The 19,013-nt window shown below is 43.6% G+C and overlaps 1 protein-coding gene across 10 annotated transcripts in view; it reads left to right on the top strand.

Annotated features, from left to right (window-relative positions):
• The first annotated feature begins 1,616 nt into the window (after window positions 1–1,616).
• PPP1R9A (protein phosphatase 1 regulatory subunit 9A) overlaps window positions 1,617–19,013 on the top strand; it is a 541,608-nt gene continuing 524,211 nt past the window's right edge. For 4 of the 10 annotated variants that reach the window (XM_029588912.1, XM_029588915.1, XM_029588917.1 and 1 more), the window contains exons 1-2: window positions 1,618–2,339; window positions 3,747–5,350. In XM_029588912.1, coding sequence (XP_029444772.1) covers window positions 3,971–5,350 — 1,380 coding nt within the window. In that variant the 5' untranslated portion in view covers window positions 1,618–2,339; window positions 3,747–3,970. Of the gene's footprint in view, window positions 2,340–2,614; window positions 2,923–3,746; window positions 5,351–19,013 lie in introns of those variants that run through there. The other 6 variants (XM_029588916.1, XM_029588918.1, XM_029588920.1 and 3 more) reach the window with 3 other exon arrangements.

The following is a 19,013-nucleotide window of genomic DNA, read 5'->3' on the forward strand; positions in this document are numbered from 1 at the left end:
AGAGATGGGGTCAGATGAATGCAGATCCAGATTTGTGTAATTATGTATGTTTATACAGACTGATGTAAGGGTGTGCAACTCTAGATATCCGATGTGCACAGGTATATAAATAAATGGAAAAGGGTTCTGTCAACCAGTAACTGAATGGTGTCGGTATCGTTCCAGGTCAGTTGAAACAGATTTGGATACGCGGTCACTCATTTGTCTTCTGGGCAGGAAAGCAGTAGACCAGTTACAGGGGGGAGCATTTGGGATTTGTGCAGGCAGGAGTTAGGATTCAATGGATGGGCGATTGCGGTATGAAATGTGACCAGTTGCTCCCAGCCTTGATGCATGCAGCTCACACAAAACCTCCACTGCTTGCCATATATCAATACCTGGGTGGCAATGACCTAGCTGGCCTGAAAGAGGTTGAATTGATTTTGAGGATTAGGAAGAACCTTGCACAGATTGCAACCTTATTTCCTAGGAAGTGGATAATATGGTCCAATGTTATCCTGAGGAGGGAGTGGTGCTCCGACATGGAGATAAAGGACATGAAAAAAAGGAGAAAAAGGGTTAACTGGGAAATCTCCAAGTTTGTTTCCCTTCAAGGTGGTGTGGCTCTGAGACCTGAATTGATCGCGCAGATTGTCCAGGGCTCTTCAGGCCTAATGGCGTGCATCTCTCTGATATTGGCATGGACATCATATTGTGCCCTTTCAGGACGCAGTAAAGGCAGCGCTTCATGCTATGGATTCAGCTGCAGTGCATGGGGGAGGTAGGTCAAGCGAGGGTGCTGTTCTATCCTGTGGCGGGAGATAGATCACAGATTCAGCAGGATGGACAAATTTACAGGACTTAACAATGCTATGAGGCCTCTCTGAAATAGGCCTGAAAGCAAGATGTATAATTTGAGCCGATTCAATCAGGTACCCAGCTGGGTCAATCTGGCAGGCTGCGCGCAAAGCGTTGAGAACAACTGCAGGCAGGCAGGCAGGCATAGCTGGGCCGGTCTAGCAGGCCATATGCTCCACGTCTCGGCCAGGTCAGTCTGACAGGTTAATAAGGGCAGCCACAGCTGCAAGTGAGGATTTAGGTTGACTGAATATATTATTGTAAGCCAAACTTTAGCTAGTGAGTTAGGATGTATGGGACGTCATTGTACCTTTGATTGATAAATTAAGCTGTGGCTAGAATTATTCCACAAGACTGCCTGCTGACTTGTATTGTGTGCTCTCAATTTACATGCTGGGGGGGAGGGCAGGGCAAGCAAAGGGAGGTAAGCAGGCTAGGGTGCCATATTGGCCTTGGACTTACTGTGCCACCATTAAGTTCCTATGAGCAGGACGGGCAGGTGTTCCAAACTCACCAAGATGCAGGTGAGTTTGGCCAAATTTTGCCCAGATTAAGTTGCAAGAGGCAAGCCAAGGCAGGAGGAGGTATACAGCTGCCTGTGGCAGATGAGATGGAAGTAGTGGAAGGTGGATTTAGAGATGTCAGAGTAGCCAGACGATTTGGACTGAACGTAGCTCCTAACTACTTAATTGCTCCTAGATGCAGCTCTCGCTCACTCTGAAACACTTTGTGGTTATAGGACACTGTGGCCACGGCTGCAAAACTCAGCGTCTGTGTGTCACTGTGGCGAGAAAAATAAGCGCGACTGTAAAATGATCGTTACTTAACTTTCACGGCTGCGAGCCACAGCTCTGGCTTAGCGTTTGCAAGATGCTTCTTGTTGAAGCCCTACCGCTACTGGAACCCCCCAGCGTCCGTGTTACTGGGGGAGGGGAAAGAAAAAACGCTGCCACTGCAAGCATTTGCTAATTGAACTTTCACGGCTGGGAGAGACAGCGCCATGTCTCGGCTTTTGCAAGTCGGCGTTATTGCTGGAATTTTGTAGCCGCTGGCGAACTCGGTGCCTGAGCCAAGCACGGCCGCTACAAATGTGTATTCCTTAAACTTTACATTATTGCGGGAGCCTGTATTGCTGGGGGATACCGCAGCAGCAGCAGAGAGAGAGCCGTGCACCTGCGTCCCGGGCAAGGCTGAGCGGACCTCTGCCCGAGAGGGAGAGGAGGAAAAAGTCCCTGCGTTCCCCGAGGAACTCGCCGGAGGTGGGAGTTGCCCGCGGACCCGGCGGAAAAGGCCGACCCTTCCCGGGCAACAAACACTCGTCACGTGCTCGCAGCCCGGGGACCTGCAGACAGAACCGCGAGTCGCGGCAATGAGCCTGGCACGATTAAGGCCTGCGCGGCCGGGCCCGGGACTTCAGCCCCGCTGATCAGGTGCCCCCCCCTGCTGTAGCCGCTCACATGGGCCGGAGCTCTGCTGGATCAAACCACTGCCGGGGCTCCGAGGTGAGAACTCGCAGCCCGCACACTCTCTTTCCCCCCCCCCCTTTCCTCCCACCCGCAGCGCGGGGTCGGGCGCTCAGGTTTCGGGGGGGGCGGTACGGAGCCTGGCCACAGCCGATGCTCGCTTGCCGGCAGAGGGGCTGCACGGGGACGCGGTGAGTTGAGGGCGGGAGGAAAGGGGCGTGGGGAGAGTCGGGAGCGTGGTGCACAGCGATCGGGCTCCCCCTGCACTCGGGCGGGGGGGGGGGGTGTTTGTGTTTTGGAGGGGGATTTGTGGGTCGCCTTTTGCACGCTGCTTGGAGCTGGAGAGCTGGCGTGACGCGCCTATTGCTGGGGGCTGCATTGCCATTGCAGATTTGTTGTCCAAACGAGTGACGCGAGCGAAATGTCCCCGCCAGCAGGAGCGGCGCTAACCTGCTGCAGTGGCGGCTCGGCGTCGGTGTAGTGCCCGGCACCTCTCGGACCAGAGGTTCGCAGTGAGCCGTGCAACCATGTTGCGCGCGCGGAGGATCCGCAGTCCTTGGGAATCGCGCCTGGTGTAACGGAGCTGCTCCCGAAAGCACGTCCAGGGCAGCAGGATCACAAGGTATGAAGTGGCTGATCGGAGACATCCTGCTGCAGTTCCCTCCGATGCTGTATGTTAGCGGCACAAATAAATGGCCCTGCTGAAATCGGTACCTTGAAAGCACAGGGTTTCATTTAATGTATGGGTGGGTCGTTTTCTCTGGGATCTTGGTGTTTGGATTATTTATAGTATGCATGTCCCCAATTCCAGAGCAAAGACTGAGGGAGCAGTAAAACATTCCTAGATATATATCTATATAGCTAGTACTTTGGACTGCAGCTTTAGTTACAAGCCCTTCTGTTTTTTTTGACCTTCACTGTATGATTAATTTAGAAGACTGTTTAACTCGTTTGTTTCAGCCAATTGGATTTAGATTTTCGGGTTGTGCTAAATTAAAAAAAGAATTGTTAAAACTAAAATTGTGGTCATGGTGACTGCAGGGAAAGAGAGGATTTGATCTATACAACCTCCCTTTCTTGTTTCATTTTGTCTTATATATTTACTGTGGGAAGCGCTGATACCCCACCTTATTGCCACAAATAATGGAGGAGTTACAGCCATTTTCATGAAAAATATTATGGCAGATTCATGTCTGATTAATGGAGAAATCTGAGAGTCAAGGACTTTTTCCCAGTAGAAGAATTGCAAGGCAGGGATTCAGTAGTTGGATTGCACCGGCTTTAAGTGTTTGCTAGTTCAGTTATGCAACCTAAGTCCATAGAACTCATGCCATTGCTGATTCCTAGTTAAGCAAATTATGATATGACCAGTGCTCAATTTTGGCAATTTTCATTGCTTTCAAAGAAACGAAGGAAAATGCTTTGTTATATTTATTTCTATTTCAGGTTAAGTACACGATTGGAACATTTTCGATAGGAGCCAGCCTTGCCGTTTTTATAACAGCTGGCGGCTAATTTACAGAACTTCACTGGAATACCATCTCTGGCTTCATTTAGAGATGAGCAGCAACCAGGAAGAATTTCTTCACCCTTAAACTACCAGTGCTGAAACCCTGTGCAAGGCGGGTTAGCCACTATGTGCATTGAGTTGCGGCGCTGCTGAAACAAACATGATGAAAACGGAGGCTTCTGGAGAAAGGTCGACCCTCCGAAGTGCTTCTCCCCACAGGAATGCTTACAGAACTGAATTCCAAGCGCTGAAAAGCACGTTTGATAAACCTAAATCAGATGGACAACAAACGGCTAAAGAGGAGGAGGAGGAAGTCCCTCAGTCCCAGCAGAACAGGGGGAGAAAATACGGCTCCAATGTCAACAGGATTAAAAACCTCTTCATGCAGATGGGCATGGGGCCCAGCGAGAGCCCCGCAAACCCTCCTTCCAAGGCCAAAGGAGCCCCACTCTCTCCTCAAAGACGGACGAGGCCGAGAGACTTCCGGGAAGCGGCAGGTGGCTCTGTTTCAAAGCCCACCTCGGCGCTTTCGGATAGGATCAGCAGATTCGACACCGCACACGATGGCCCCTCCTATTCTAAGTTTACAGAGACTAGAAAGATGTTTGAGCAAAGTATCCACGAGGCAGGCCATTCCAATCGTCATTCTCCCAGGAAAGAAAGAAGAGGATCTAACGACCTCCTGGAGGAAGGCCAGGGGTCCAAGTCCAATAGAGGCAGTACTGATTCACTGGATAGTCTTAGTTCAAGGACGGAGGCCGTTTCACCTACAGTCAGTCAGCTTAGTGCAGTATTTGAAAACACTGACTCGCACGGCATAGCAACCTTAGAAAAAGCTGAAAACAGTGAAGCGTACACCGTAACTGGCCACTATCCCCTCAATATACCTTCCTCCAATGCTTGGTCTCCTTCACAGAAACAGATCCCATCCTTGTGTATTGAGGATGCTCAACAAAGCATTGCTAAAAAATCTGAGGTACCTAAATGCACTCTGCCAGTTGCCAAATCGGAGGAGCAAACAAAGGATCAGGACATGTGCAGCGACGCTGATGAGAATGTTATACCTTGTAAACATGAGTTGGGCAACAGAGCTGTTAAAGAGAGGCCAGATGAATCTTGCAGTAAGCACAAGGTAAATCTAGACTTTGATGCATCTTTGCAACACAGTGATTTTCCCAAAAGTTCTGAGACCTTTCTTGATCAGTGTGGAGCGTTAGATGGACAGGATAATTCGGCAGCATTCTCAAGGGAGAGGGTTTCTGACTTCATTGGATCCTCTTATGATCATACCAGGGGAAAGGATGACTTTAGTAACTTTTCAACCTCTCATACCTTTGCACATTCTGATTACAATGTCTATAGGGTGAGGTCAAGGTATAGTGCAGAATGGGGAGACACTGAACAGGAGGATGAAGAGGACAGTGATGAAAATGATGATTATTATGAGCCAGATATGGAATACAATGAAGTTCCTGGATTACCAGAGGAAGAAGAAGTCCCAGTGCATCGAAAGATTCAGTTCAGCAGTGCACCCATCAAGGTAAGTGATGCTTTTGTCTGTTCATATTCAGTAACTTTCTACGCTTAACTCTGTTCCATGTGAATCTGGCAGTCGCAGTATCTTTCGTGAAGGGTTGTAAAGTTGTCTTTAAATTTATTCTCAGCCTGCCTACTGAAACCATTTTTAAAGGATAAAGAGGAATCTGAGCTCTGATAATCTTTTTTGCATTAGGGGACATAGATAATAACTTTAGTTGCTGGTGTTTTCGGCATAGTAACGTATAATCAGGTTTATTTGATTGTAGAGTAGCAGAGTACAACAGACACACATACCTGTTGTAAAGGCCTAAGTGCACACTACAGCTGCATTCACTTGGATCTTTACTTCCCAGCACATCTGTGAATTAATTATAAAGAAATATATGTTGACAAGTATGTGCATATCTGACAAGTTCCTGAGAACCACCAAAACCGCATTGTTAATCTTATTGAAAAAAACAAGAACCTCTTGTTGGCCTTAATACTCATAGACAAATTATTAATTGACAAAACATGATGTAGACCATCGACACTTGTTTTCTGCTCCATGGATATATTTTGGTAATTTGAAGATGGCAATTCCATTAAAATGTATTCAATGAAATATGTCGTATTGCACAACCAGTGCACTCTTCACAATGCATTTTTGCCACTAGCGTAAAATAGGGATGTAAGAGTTCTAAAACCTTTTTACTACAGATGGGTTTTCTTACCATATTCTGTTTTTACTGACAACACTGTGGTATTGGTCTGTGATTAGAGGTGGCTAATATATATGGGATTCTGACCCAGAGGCTTCTCGCAGGCAGCTTTGATTTAAAAAGTTGTTCAATATATTTGCCCTCCATCCATCAGCAACTTAATTCTGAAAATTGCCTGCCGGACAGCAAGCTTTCCTCTGACATCACTAACATTTTGGAGTGGCAGCTTGCCTAGGATAAAACAAGCATGGGGCTATAACACTGCTCTCTTTGCTTTTGCACATAGCATCTTGGTTCACCCATCTGAGGTGGTGTACTGTGGCTTGGAGAAGTAAGGAAGGTAGCTCTGTCCTCGAGCCAGAAAGCAGAGCAGTCACTGGACAAAATGGCACCCCCTGGCAAGGGTTGCTTTTGGTTTCCTATTCACTTAGGCTTGCATGCTTAGAGACTTATTCCAAAAGGGGGGATGTAGATACCCGCAGGTGTGGTGCTCAGGTCAGTCACCCTTCAGGCCCAAACTTCGCAGTGGCTCTGCCAGCACCCTTGAGCTGCCCAGGCATGCTTGTAGGGGAGTGGCAGAGACAGGAAAGGGAAAATACGTTAACAAAAAAAAAAAAAAAGCAGGTGAAAAGAGAGGAATTAACAAAAGTGGGTTAAGTTACCCAAACCTTGCTTTCTGCTTCCATAGCTGAAATGAATCTAATGAAACTATTTGATAGAGGCAAAACTCCCTAAGACTCTTTAGAACAGGACTTCTCAAACCTGTCCTGGGGACCCCATAGCCAGTCGGATTTTCAGGATATCCACAATAAATATGCACGAGGCGAATTTGCATTTACCGAGTCTCCATGGTATGCAAACTTGTCTCATGGATATCCTGAAAATCCGCCTGGCTGTGGGGGTCCCCAGGACAGGTTTGAGAAGCAGTATTTTAGAGTTTGTGGGTGAGAGATCAGATATTTATGATTTATCTGTGTATATTAGGGTGGTGAGAGGAACCAGCATTTCATTGTGTTTAAAAGCAAGGTCATTCCTTTATAGATGCAGTAGTTGCTGAATGTGGAAAATACACATTTATCTGTTTTGCAATGTTCCTACGGTGGCTACTTCTTTGTTTTTCTGTTTGGACTCATGTCTATTCATATTGCAACAATATGCAACTTTTACTTTTGGCACTGGCAGGCTTCTTGGCCAAAGTCACTTTCAGTTCTCCTCCTTCAGCTGGTGGTTCGTATCTCTGCTGTGAGAATTACAGTGGTGCTTGCTTTGGTTTCTGCCTACGATCAACATAACATGAATGCAACCGCTGCTGGGAAACATTCAGTCTCATATTTTTATTTTTGTGTGTGCCAAAGTATGAGACGGTACCTTTAGAAAGAAAAATGATCTTTTTGCATAATTTTGAATGTGAACGTTTTAAAAAAATATATATTGGCTAATACTATAGCTAGGCTTTCAGAGGTGCTAAATTAGCATAATCTTTTACTTTTCTAAATTATGGCACAAATTTACTGGATTAAATATTGGGCAGACACAATAGTGTTTAGTCTTACCTCAAGCAATCTGCTTGAAAAACAGGACTGATTTTAATGGTGCTGTTTCATACATTTTGTTTCTTGCCTTTCTTATATCATGAAACCTCTCCCCTCACCAGCTATAACATTTTTGTCTTACAACGGCAATTATATGGTACCTCTAACAGATACAACGGCTCTTGATCGTATTCTAGGAGTTTAAAGAACACTAATGGATTTAATACAATTTGTATTCAAGTGGGACTGTTGCATTTTACATGAATTATCAACAAAAGAATATTCATGATTTGATCATTGAACATAAACCAAGGATATTATATCTAACGGCGACATGGATAGAGGAGAGAGAAGCTATCAATTTTCAGGAAATAATGCCCATGGGGCGGCTGTTACCACCGTAGGGCAAAAACTAAGGGCAGGGTAGCAGTGGCAATTTTCACCAATTCAATAAAGACAGAGGTTATTGCATCTTCCCAGTTGGGGAATATTGAATATTGAGCAGTAAATCTCTTGACTCGTAATACAGTGGTCTAAAGACCTCATCTTCTAAGGCCTCTGCTGCATTTGAACTGATAATTATTTCTCTTTCTTGTTGTCATATCAAGAGTTTATCCTGTTGGGAGACTTTGAGCCTCTTGTAGTAGAGTCTGTGTAAGAGTTTTGGATTTTATGGCATTATACAACTGGCTAATGGGCCTACATATTTTAAAGGCTGTTCATTAGCTTGGGTCTTTAAATGGTCTTTTTGTACAGTGATTAATGACTGTATTGTCTCAGTTCCTCTGGCTCAGACAGGCCACTTTTTTTTACTTGCATTTAGTCTAAGCAGTATTGTGGTATCGGACATTCAGGGTTCCTGGGATGGCACTTTTAAGGAATTAAAAAACTTTGACCTCTGATCATATGAGAAGATGCTTGGAACATTCACAGATTTTAGTTTCTCTTCAAATAATGACTGACTCGGGATAAGATTCTAGAGTCAGTCTGATACACTTGTAGGTTTGTATGGCATGAAGACTCAGAGAAATGTATTTTGGTTTCTTGAGAGACTTCGGTTCACCGGTGGGAGCGAAAATGGTGGAAGGCTTGAGTAGTTATAAAGAAATTGTATTTAGATATAGAGAAGCCATTAAGGGGGTAACTTTTAAAAGGATTTACATGCAAAAACCCCAACTTCTGTGCGTAAATCCCCATTTGTAATTTCATTCAGGGTGTCTTTCCTAAAAATACGTGCAAATCATGATTTTGCTCATACTTTTACTTACATGATAAGTGGGCAGGGAAAAGATTTATGTGTGCTTATGGATTTACAAAGTTTTTAATCTGTTCTCAAGCAGGACATTTCTGAGTGAATGTGGCATGAATTTTCAAAGTAGATTTGTATCCATTTTATATACAGAAATCCACTTCTGAAAATTCTGGCCAAAGTTTGCTGGTAAAAATAAATAAATAAATAAATATATATATCTCTCTCTCTCTCTCTACAGACTTTAGCCTATTCTGGCTGTTGGAAAATTTGCTCTCTCAATGAGCTAAGCAACGATATTTCTTTTGAACAACTTAATTTGGCAAATCATCTTTCAATAATACTTTTTTTTTTTTTCCCAACTGATTGTCACTAGTAAACCAGTCTGTTTCTGAGGCTCAGGCAAGTAATTTTATCCTGTGAAGATTTTGCAGAATACTATGGGGAAAATGATTGAGGATATACATATGCCTTTATTAGAATGCTAGGATTTATTAGGAATGGAATGGAGACTATCACAGTGCCTCTGTATCGCTTCATGGTGCAACCTCATCTTGAGTATTGTGTGTAGTTTTGGTCACCACATCCCAAAAAAAATATAGCAGAATTAGAAAAGGTACAGAGAAGGCCAACCAGAATGATAAAGGGGATGGAACCATTCCACTATGAAGAAAGGCTAAAGAAGTTAGGATTCTTCAGGCTGGAGAAGAGATGGCTGAGGAGAGATATGATAGAGGTCTATAAAATAATGAACGGAGTGGAATGGATAAACCTGAATCAGTTGTTTACTCTTTCAAAGTGTACAAAGACTAAGGACATACAATGAAGTTACTAAGTTATACATTTTAAAATTAATAAGAATTTTTTTTTTACTCAATGCATAATTAAGCTCTGGAGCTCATTGCCAGAGGATGTGGTGAAAGCTTTTAGTGTAGCTGCATTTTTAAAAAGGTTTGGACATGTTTCTGGAGGAAACGTCCATAAACCATTATTAAGGTGGAATTTGAGAAATCCGCTGCTTCTCCCTGGGATAAGTAGCATGGAATCTATTTACCCTTGGAAACATTCCAGGAACTTGTGACCTGCCTCTCAGGCCGATACAGTAAGGAGCGGTAGGAAGAGCTGCGTTAGTGCCGGGCGCACCCGCGGTTGCCGCACGCACAGTCCAGCTCACCTACCGCTCGATACTGTATGTAAATAGCTTGCAAATGCAAGCTGCGTCTAAGAAGCGTCCGTGAAGCGTTAGGCCCGCGCAACCCATTTTACTGTATAGAGCGCTATACAGTATCCTGGGTGCGTTGGCCTAACGCTTCACGGACAGGCTGGTATCTGTCATTTCAAATGTCATTTCAAATGACATTTGAAATGACAGGTACCAGGAAGTGGACGGTTCTCCGACGCTCGGGATTGCCAGTCCTCCCTCCCCTCCTCCCGAAGCAAGCAACGAAAGCTGAAAAAATCGAAAAAGCGAAAAAAAAAAAGTTGCAAGAGAGAGAGGGGAGAGAGGACGGGCAATCCTACACTCGGGATTGCCAGTCCTCTCTTCCCTCCTCCCGGAGCAAGACGCGAAAAGCAGCCTTGCTTCGGGAGGAGGGGAGAGAGGACTGGCAGTGTAAAGCAACGAAGCGACTTACTTTTTTTGCAGCCCCCCTCCGGAGACGGACATCGGCGAAGACGACCGCGGCTCCCCTGCCTCCAGCTGCCCGCGAAGATGGACGCCTGCATGAGCGAAAGCGGCCCCTGTGTGTGCAATTGGGCCGCTCAAGACGTGACGTCACGACGTTTGGCGTCACGGCATGTGACGTCACGTCTTGAGCGGCCCAATTGCACGCACAGGGGCCGCTTTCGCTCATGCAGGCGTCCATCTTCGCGGGCAGCTGGAGGCAGGGGAGCCGCGGTCGTCTTCGCCGATGTCCGTCTCCGGAGGGGGGCTGCAAAAATAAGTCGCTTCGTTGCTTTACACTGCCAGTCCTCTCTCCCCTCCTCGCGAAGCAAGACTGCTTTTCGCGTCTTGCTCCGGGAGGAGGGAAGAGAGGACTGGCAATCCCGAGTGTAGGATTGCCCGTCCTCTCTCCCCTCTCTCTCTTGCAACTTTTTTTTTTTCGCTTTTTCGCTTTTTTCCGCTTTCGTTGCTTCGGGAGGAGGGGAGAGAACTGGGGCTGCCCCGGAGACCAGCACCCATGGATGCGGCCAGGGCAGGTGAGCGGGGGCTGGGGGAAAGTTTGCTGCCTACCCTTACTCCCTGCCTCTAACGCAGGGGTAAGGGTAGGTGGTAAGTTAGCAGGTTAAACACACGGCAAAACGGCAGGATAAAAAAGCGATAGTCGGGGCGCGCGTTACTGTATGGGAGGGAATAGCTAATTCGATCGTTTACATGTAATATACATGCCGCGGGTGGAAGGGGTTACCCGGTGATTTAAGGACGCGGTAAGAGTAGGTTAAAGGGGATAGTGTATCGCGGGTTGGACTAACGCGGCCGAAAAGTGGGTAGAAAGCGGGTTAGGAGCAGGGTAACCATGGCCGCACTTTACTGTATTGACCTGTCTGTTTGAAACAGGATATTGGGCTTGATAGACCGAGGTCTGATCCAGTATGGAAAATCTTATGTTGTTCTTATCTCACTGTGGGGTTTTGCATGCTTTGCAAATGAACCCAGTGCAACCTGCAAATAGGTCACAGGATTTTGTTAGATTCTGTCATGATTAATTCTTTTTCCAAGCCTTTGGGCCAACTAGGTTGAGATTTGAAAGAATCTAGTGTCAGTGATTTATCTAAGGTGCCCATGGTGGTGAGGAGGGATCTGATTGACATGGGCTAGTTCAGTTTTCTGATGCCTAGAGTGGGTTAAGTGAGTGATATAATTTTAGATTAATGTCGTCAGAGTTGCAAAAACTACTTACCTCTATTAACACCACCTTTTGTAGGCTCTACCTTCTGGCTGGATTAAAGCGATAGGGATGGATTTATTCCCTTGGTTACTGAAAATAGGGAATGGCACATTGGAACAAGGACATTTTCCTGGGAGTTTGAAGAGGGGAATGAAGAAAGAAGAGTCTGGACATTGGAACTGGGTAGTAATATGCTAGGTTTGATATCTCCACTTTCTCAGAAAAATTGTGGAGAGAGAGCAACTTAAAAATCTCTGGCGAATTCAGATCAAGCATGCTGTCTTTCACCCTCAACGGTCTGGCTCCCATTATGGTTGCGGAATGGAATCTGTTTTTTCATTGATGGATGAGATTTGAAGGCATTTCATTAACAATGTCTTCTTGATATATATTTATTTATTTATTTATTTATCTGCGGCTTTCTACAGAGTAGGCCATAAGCTGTTGTTACAGCAATTGCAGGTCGCTGGTGCCAGGGGTGTAGTGGTTTAAATTTCTTTCAGAATGAATCGATTGTATCAGTTGGCAGGGATCTGTACTTGGACCGGTGCTTTTTAATATATTTATAAATAATTTGGAAAGAGGTATGAGTGAGGTGATCAAATTTGCAGATGACACAATTATTCAGAGTAGTTAATTCACAAGTGGATTTTGATAAGTTGCAGGATGACCTTGCAAGGCTGGAAAATTGGGCGCCCATACGGCAGATAAAATATAACGAAAAATAACTCATGCTGTAGCTACACAATGTTAGGTTTCATTTTAGGAGTTACCACCCAGGAAAAAGATCTGGGTGTCATAGTTGATATTACATTGAAATCGTCGACTCAGGGTGCTGTGGCTGTCAGAAAAGCAAACAGTGTTAAGAATTATTAGAAAGGGAATAACAAAACAGAGGATGTCATAATGCTTCTGTATTGCTCAGTGGTTAGACCGCGCCTTCAATACTGTGTGCAATTCTGGTCTCACATCTCAAGAAAGATATAGTTGCACTGGAGAAAGTACAGAGAAGGGCAATCCAAATAATGGGCATAGAATGGCTTCCCTATGAGGAAAGGCTAAAGGTGTTAAGGCTGTTCAGCTTGGAGAAGACAGCTGAGGGAGGATACGATAGAGGTCTGCAAAATCATGAAAGGACTTGAACAGGTAAATGTGAATCGGTTATTTACTCTATCAGATAATATAAGGACTAAGGGGTACTCCCTGAAGTCAACAATTAGCACATTTTAAAACAAATTGGAGAAAATTCTTTTCCACTTTAGAATTCATTGCCAAAGGATGTGACTAAGGCAGTTAGTGTAGCTGGGTTTAAAAAGGTTTGGATTCGTTCCTGGAGAAGTCTATAAACTACTGTTAATCAATAAGGAATAGCCACTGCTTGTTGCTGATATTAGTAGCATGGGATCTATTTAACGTTTGCTTATTTGCCAGGTACTTGTAACTTAGATTGGCTGCTGTTAGAATATTGGGCTTGATGGACCCTTGGTCTGACTCAGTATGGCATATATTATGTTCTTATGTTCATAACTATTGAAAGTGGCTGAGAGATCAAATAGGACAATGAGGGAGTCTCCACCTTGATCATCATGGAGATGGATACAGTTTGTGATGGCAAACAGGTTCTGTTCCAGGACTTTTCCTTAATTTATATTGGTACCAATGTAGACTATTGTCTCTTCTAAGAAATCTAAGGGTTTGGAGGTTAAGAACATTCTCTAACACCTTGGATAAGAAGGCGAGGCTGGAGACTAGACGATAGTTGATTTATGTTAGGGTCAGCACAAGATCTTTTTAGAATGGGTTTGATAATGGCCTTTTCGAGTGAGCTGAGCAACGAGCCTTGGGTTAGAATGACATTTATTATATTGGTTAGCCAGGGGGCTAGGTCATGTTCAGGTTACAAATGAATCTTGGGGGAATTGGACCTAATGGCCTCGCAGATTTATTTACTGGAAGATTGTTACCACTTTTCTTGGAGTGATTGTATTGAAGTTGGGCAACGGGATCAAGTTTGGAGGGAGTTGAACAGAATTTGCCTGCGTGATTGCTGCATTAATGATTTGGTTGGTGTGAAGTGTGTGTGTGAGGTGGAGAAGCTGGTGAAATGACTGGAGTAATGAAGAATTTGGCAAAGTCTTCAGCTATGAGACCATCTGGTAGATGGAGTTTAGGCTTCCAGTTTGGAGAGTTCTGTCTCAGGTCAAAAAGTTTACTTGGGTAGTTCATGGACTACTCTAATTGTTGTTGGTGGGTTTTTTTTTTTGTCTAGCTGAATGGCAGTTTTATTTTTTAATTGATGTTTGCAGAGCTAAAGACTGAGATTAGTTTTTTATGTTTCTGCCATGCCCCTTTTGAGTTGTCGGGATTGTGTTGTTAGGAGCAGACCTTCATGGAACCATGGAGAATTCTTGGGGGTTCAGGTAGGACTGAATTTGAGAGGGGTTAGAGCCTTCATTGCTGTAGAGAATTTGTCATTCCATTGCTGAACTAGAACATCATCATCTGATGGGCCTGCGGTAGTAGTTGTGGGTATGTTGATGACATTGCTTAAGTTTTCACTTGTAACACAGGCGAGTTTATGGAATGACCAATAAATGGTGACCACTGATATTGAGTTGGAAGCTATTTTGGTACTGGAAAATTACATAGTGTGAACATGTGTGTGCATGTGTAGGGACCTTGATTAGGTGGGTGAGGCCAAGGTAGTCCATATTGCTCTGGAAGCTGGCGGTGTGCCTTTTTTTTAGGGGTGGATTCTGCATGATAGTTGAAATATACCAGAACTAGGAGGTTGTGGATAGTAGTAGCAATTCAAATAGTTTAAGAAAGGAATCTGGATGGCTATTAGAGGGTCAGCAGAAACAGGAGAAAAAAGCCCTGGATTTCTTCCGTCTCTCACTGGTCACTTATAGAAGGGAGAGAAATATACTTAGCTGTACCACTGCCTTTTGAAATCCAGCTGGCACTCAGCTAGGTTTATATTATAAATCCTGGGCCCTGCAGCAGTTTCCATGGTGAGTTTCTTTTTAGGAGTATTTGGCTGGTTGACATTGGTATGCCAAGTTTAACCCACTTCCCCCTGCCCCCCCCCCCCCCCCCAATCAAAACTATTATGGATATCCAGGAGAGAGAGAACCCTTGCTGTTTTCTTGAGTAATTAGAATAGAAATGAAGCATACAGACTTCTTAGTCATTATCAATTCCCTTCTATCCCCGGTCCCCCAAATTTCATCAGTCATAGTCTTCATTTATTGCCCTGCAGCATATTAGAAAGTTACACCTTTTCTGTCTAGGACGGATTTATTTCCAATTGCTCATGCACTGATCGCAAGCAGGATTGATTTCTGTAACTCGCTTTTTCAAGGGCTACTACAAAATATTCTCAAAAGGCTTCAATACCCAACAGGTGCCAGTTCCAGAGACCATGTTGCTCCAGATTTGGAGAAGATACTTTGGTTGTCTATTTAGTGGCAAGTTCTATTTAAAATCCTATTTGTATGTTTCAAGTGTCTGAATGGAAAAGGCTCTTGTTGGTGGGACCTCTTAATTCCTATATGTGCTGGAAGGAACCTCCATACTTCACAGCAGGATTTGCTGGTTGTTCTCTTCTGGCTAAGGTGAAGCTTGCGTGACACCCCCCCCCAGATCAGCTTTCAGTAGGATTGGCCCTGTGCTGGGGAATGAGGCATCTTGAGATATTCATTTGGAGTACATTTAAATGATTTTTGGTAAACATTTGAAGGCATGGCTGTTTGAGCCTTCTCATAGTTTTCCTGTTCTTGTGGCCAACTTTGAGCCCTGACTCTTCTCTTAGGGTGCTCTGTAATTATATGGGTTGAATTACAGGATGACTGGAATATATAATTTTCTTTTTTTTTAATTGTTACATTTTAAGGTAATGCTGTATTTAGATGTACCACATTTTTATGCTTTTGTTTTATTATTCACCTAGAAGGTTGTCAGAGAAAATGATATATAGGCTAATTACAATTGTGATGCCTTAGTCCACCCCTCCTACTCCCCTCTTCTCTTCTCCTCTTCTTTACCCCTTCCTCCCCCCCTCCTTCTCCCCCCCCCTTTCCTTTCATTTCCCACTCATACTTTCTTGTGTTTAGAGCACGCGTTTGTATCTACCTTCCTCGTTTTTCGTTTCTTTTTTTTTTTTTTTTATTTATTAATTTTCAATATTCACATTACAGCAAATATATTACAGTTCGTAGATTCTGTAAATCATCAAATTTTAAACAAAAAAGACTTTTCATCACTTACTCGGTCTAAATATATCATAACTTGTTTTATCTACTATTCCAAGAAAATGGGGGGAGGCTAAACCAAAGGCGGCTTACAAGTATTTCTTATCATTTTAAACAAAGAATATTGACCGTCAAGAGACTGCAGGAGGAACTTCTACATTAAGCTTCGACAACAACTGAGTCTGGGGGATTATTAGGCTCAAGAAACCTCTGCAATTGGTCTGGTTCAAAGAAAATATATTTTGCATTCAGATGCTTAATTACACATTTGCTGGGATACCTTAGACTAAAATTGGAACCCCTTGCTACAACATCAGACCTGAAAGTCAAGAATTTCTTGTGCCTCTCCTGGGTCACACGAGATATATCCGGGTATATCCAAACTTTACTTCCATAATATACCACCTCTCTGTTTCTCATATATCTTTTTAATATTAAATCTCTGTCAGAGGAAAAAGTACACTGTAGAAATAGAGTCATTCTTTTCTTAATTTCTGTTTCCATGGACATTTCCAGGATTTGAGTCAAGTCCAATACGTTTTCTTCTTCTTGCTGCTGATCTTTCCTTCTTTCTTCTTTACTTGGTAAATAATATACCTTAGATATCACTGGCAATCCCTCAGATGGAATCTTCAAAATTTTAACCATATACTCTTTCAGCATATCATATGCAGATATTTCTTTCATATATGGAAAGTTCAAAACCCGCAGGTTCAGATATTTTATTTGATTTTCCAGGTTCTCAAGTTTTTTCAAATTTATAGTCTCTACCCTCATAGTTTCCAATTGGACTTTTTCCATTTTTTCTAGACGTTGCTCAGTTCCTTTTATTATCTCAGTATGATCCATTATATTCTTCTCCAAGTTCAATATTTTACTGTTGGATTGTAAAGTTATGCTGGTTAAATCCATAACTGCTTTTTCCAGGCCTTTTATTGCATGCCATAGCGATTCCAGTGTAAAAGTCGTCGGCATTTCAACAGGGGTGTACATAGCCAGCAGGGGCCTTTGAGCCGTTTCTCCCCCCTCAGCGGTTTCCCCACTCACAACCTCCCTTAAAGATCTTTCTTCATCGTCTGTACTGGCATGGGGTAAGTCCCTTTCAAAAACCTTTTCTTTAGAAAATGTTCCAGATAGTATTTGTATTTCAGGTACCCTTACCCCTCCAAGCACAGCTCCAGACGGTTTCGGGGAGGGGGGGGGTAGTCGGAGCGCCGGGACTGAGGGTGATTTCTTCAGCCAGCAATGCTGAGATCCGCCCGAGCTCAGCATTTGCAGCGGCTACTTCTGCCGGCGTTTTCCCTCTTGCTTCAGCAGCGAAAAAAGTTTCGATCCGGGTTTGGCCAGCTTCTGAGATTGGCGACGAAGATAAAGCTGTCGCCTCTCGAAGTTTGGCTTTTCGCTTAGAATGAGGCATTTTAGGTAATAATTTCAAGAAAATCTCGGAACGAGCGTCTTCCGCTGCTTTTCTCTAGGCTGCCATTTTGCTCCCCCTCGTTTTTCGTTTCTATATTCATTTTCGTTATTTGACTTATGATATTTTAGTTATTTCCTGTTACAACCTGCTCCATGACCTGCTATATGCATATACTTTCATTTCACAACTTGTTCTATGTATAATTGTTTTGTTTCAATGTAAACCGGGGTGAAGGCTTATGCTAAACCTCGGTATATAAAAGCTACAAATAAATAAATAAATATAAAATAGAAAGTGCATTAAAAAAAACCCAAAACACCCCTACTTTCTAGATGGATGATTGACTGCCCACCAGGGATTGTTGCTTAGGAAATTCAGATGAATAACATTATACTGTAGGATGCTATCCTGTTATGCATGGGATGCTTGCAGCATCCCACAGTGATAGCAGGAAGACGGCTAGTAATAATGCTACTTAAAAATAAGTAAATCAGAGATTTACTTAAATTTGCAGTGATGACTCAGAGTTGAGATTGTTGTATCATTAAGGTTTAATTATATGCTGTATTTTTGCTTATTTTTCAGTGTAATATTTTTGTTTTTCTTCTTCTACATAAAAAATGTTGACGACTAGTACCATTTCTTTTCCTGATCTTTCATTCCACTGTTCATTGCCCCACTCCCAAGACAACATACTCAAGTGGCAGTTGAAACCTTTCCTGAGAGGTGGAGGTGCGTCTTTGGCTCCATGTGTTGGTAAGATGGGGCCACTACAGTTGCAATAGCTGTCCCAGAGTGCCCCAGGGATCTGTACTGGGAGCAGTGCTTTTTAATGAACATAAGAAATTGCCATGCTGGGTCAGACCAAGGGTCCATCAAGCCCAGCATCCTGTTTCCAACAGAGGCCAAACCAGGCCACAAGAACCTGGCAATTACCCAAGCACTAAGAAGATCCCATGCTACTGATGCAATTAATAGCAGTGGCTATTCCCTAAGTATAATTGATTAATAGCAGTTAATGGACTTCTCCTCCAAGAACTTATCCAAACCTTTTTTGAACCTAGCTACACTAACTGCACTAATCACATCCTCTGGCAACAAATTCCAGAGCTTTATTCTAAATGATGTAGAATATGGAGTGATAAGTGAGGTGATCAAATGATACAAAGTTGTACAAAGTTTTCATATCACCAGCAGATTGTGAGTAATTGTAAGAGTACCTAGTGAGACTGAGGGATTGGGCATCTAAATAGCAGATGGAAATTAATGTGGACAAGTGCACAGTGATGCATATAGGGAAGAATAAACCAAGCTATAGGTACATGATGCTAAGTTCCATATTAGGTGTCGCCACACAGGAAAGGAATCATTGTGTACAATACTTTTGAAATCCTCAATCCAGTATGTGGCAGTGGTCGCAAAAGCAAGCAATATTATACTATTTTCCATTCCTTTTCTATCATCATAATGCTTCTGTTGATCCATGGTGCACCACACTTTGGGGCCAATGCAATACAGTGCTCTCAGCCGAGCGCATGTATAACCCGCAGTCGGATGCGGGTTGAATAGGCGCTAATCTATCCCCTAATGCAATAAGGGGATTAGCACATATTCAATGTGCGTC

This window comes from Rhinatrema bivittatum, chromosome 2 (genome assembly GCF_901001135.1).
Source record: "Rhinatrema bivittatum chromosome 2, aRhiBiv1.1, whole genome shotgun sequence".
Lineage (NCBI taxonomy): Eukaryota > Metazoa > Chordata > Amphibia > Gymnophiona > Rhinatrematidae > Rhinatrema > Rhinatrema bivittatum.